Source organism: Mus pahari, chromosome 14, assembly GCF_900095145.1.
Source record: "Mus pahari chromosome 14, PAHARI_EIJ_v1.1, whole genome shotgun sequence".
NCBI classification, from domain to species: Eukaryota; Metazoa; Chordata; class Mammalia; order Rodentia; family Muridae; genus Mus; species Mus pahari.
This window is the reverse complement of record NC_034603.1, coordinates 54776830-54778990: the sequence shown is the minus strand read 5'-3', so window position 1 is coordinate 54778990 and position 2161 is coordinate 54776830. Positions and strand designations below refer to the sequence as shown.

Here is a 2161-nt window from a genome sequence, read left to right as displayed (position 1 = left end):
TTTTTTTGCCTTTGGGTTTTTCGAGACAGGGTTTTTCTGTATAGCCCTGGCTGTCCTGGAACTCACTTTGTAGACCAGGCTGGCCTTGAACCCAGAAATCCGCCTGCCTCTGCCTGCCGAGTGCTGGGATTAAAGGCGTGCACCACCACCACCTGGCTAAGAGCAAATTTTTAAGAAGATATACTGGAACTGGCAAGGTGGCTCAGCATGCCAAAGCCTCCTGCCACCAAACCTGAAGACCTGACTTCTATCCCAGGAATCCCACATGGAGAAGCAACTCCAAGTTGTCCTGACCTCCAAACAGGCACAACAATGCATACCCATGCACACACTAAATAAATATTTGTAAAGATATCTAGATTAGAGGCAAACTAATTCAGAATCCGAGTTTCTGTCCTGATGTAATCAACTAATTATGTGAGCCTGAAAACCTGCATCCACTATAAATGTGAGTGTCCCTATTGATATTAAGTGAACTTAAAAAAAAAAATTGTAAACAGGGAAGTTTACTTAAGTTTGTTTTTACTCCATTCCAGAAAAAGTAAACCCTCTTAAAACCAAGAAAAGTTTACAAAACGTTCATACAACTTTCACAAGAGCAATTAAGTAGAAAATTACTCATGATGCTAATCATAACTGCAAGGCCTGAGAGATGCGGACTCTAACTGGCTTAGGGAAGACAATAAAACCATGAGGGTGAACTGGGTTAATCTCAAGAGCAGTGCTCAGTAAGTTAGCCCTTATTTTTAAAAAGCAAAATCTTGTAGTACTTTAGTCTCTGAACGCCCCCCTACCCCCCCCCCAGCAATCGTTTTGATGCTTCTAGCATTTATGGAAATACCCCAACCATGAAATCATCTTACAAGAATCAATGCTGGAAACTAGTCTTTAAGTCAGTAGAGTGTGAAAGAGAGGTGTGTGTGTCCTACAAAATGAACCGCTGAGGGTGAAAAAAAAAAAATGTTTAATCGTGCAGAGCAAGTCGTGGCGAGAAAGCAGGGCAAGTCCTTCCGATGAATTTGCAATTTTGCTCTGGAAAGGCTCAACCTGCAAACAGCGACGAGAGCAGGTGCCAAGGCATCGCTGGATCCCCGCAGCACCTGACTGCGGAACAGCTTCAGCACCGGGCACCCTGAGGGCTGGCAGCATTACCGCCCGGCCAGCCTCCCTCTCCGCGACTCGTAGAGGCTGCCTCCCACGGGGAGGGCGAGAGCACGGAGCCTCGGATAGAAAAGGAGCCCAGCCGCCACCCTCCGTAACGCCCCTCACCTCCACACTCTGCTCATCCATTGCCTCCGGCTCTCGGCGGGGCCCTCGGCGACCCTCGGAGTCCGTGTCTGCGCTGTCAGGCGCCGGCCCGAGGTCGCCAGGTCAGCTGCGCTCACCTCAGCAGGCTCCCACAACAGTGCCACCTCCGCGCCCCATCCCGTCGGGTTCCCCACCGGCTACCCCCGATTTCGCCATTTTTATCCGCGCGCCAGCCCTGGGGCGGAGAGGGAAGGGCTAGCGGTAGCCGCAGCGCCTTCCTCCCGCCTCAGCAGCCGGCCAGCGTCCGCGTGGGAGCCCTGGCCCACGTGACGCCGGCGCGCGCGTGTGTGAAAACCGCCGCGGGGCCCGTTCGGGGCGGAACAGGCGCCGCAGAGAATTCGCAAACACCAACGGTAACCAGGGCAGCTAGAGGCGCGGCAACGGGGCGGGCGCGATGCGCACGCGCACTCGGCGTTGCGGGAGGGGCGGGGCGGGGCGAGAGGCGGGCGCCGGGTTCCCGCGGTGCGCGCGGCACACGAGACTAGGAGAGGCGGTGCCGCGGGGAGGCGTGTCCGGCGTCGCTGCGGTGTCCGTCGCCTCGCAGACTTTACCGCCAGAGATGTAGGCTCCTTGTGCGTCCGTGGTCCTTAATTGGAAGCCACTCCCGAGTATTAGGAAGGGAGGGAGAGACTTATTTGCGTTCCCATTGTTTGTGGCTCACTTAGGAGACCCTGGAGCCGCAAACTCTCGGTTAGAGCGTTTGCTTTCCGCCTCTGGGAGGAAACGCAGACTTTAAGCTGCTTTTTTTTTTTTTTTTTTTTTTTTTTTAAGACTTAGTCCTCCTCCATAGTAAATGCAGTTCAAAAGCTCCAGTTGTAATGGACCGGCGATTTTTCTTGACCTGTTAATTTGA

General features: G+C 53.4%; 1 protein-coding gene across 3 annotated transcripts in view; it reads right to left on the bottom strand.

Moving 5' to 3' along the window:
• The window catches only part of Trim37 (tripartite motif containing 37), a 122295-nt gene extending 120608 nt beyond the window's left edge, over positions 1-1687 (bottom strand). For 2 of the 3 annotated variants that reach the window (XM_021212186.2, XM_021212187.2), the window contains exon 1: positions 1270-1687. In XM_021212186.2, the coding sequence (XP_021067845.1) occupies positions 1270-1290 (21 nt within the window). In that variant the 5' untranslated portion in view covers positions 1291-1687. The remainder of the gene's footprint in view (positions 1-1269) is intronic. The other variant, XM_029546109.1, reaches the window with a different exon arrangement.
• Positions 1688-2161: the final 474 nt, after the last annotated feature.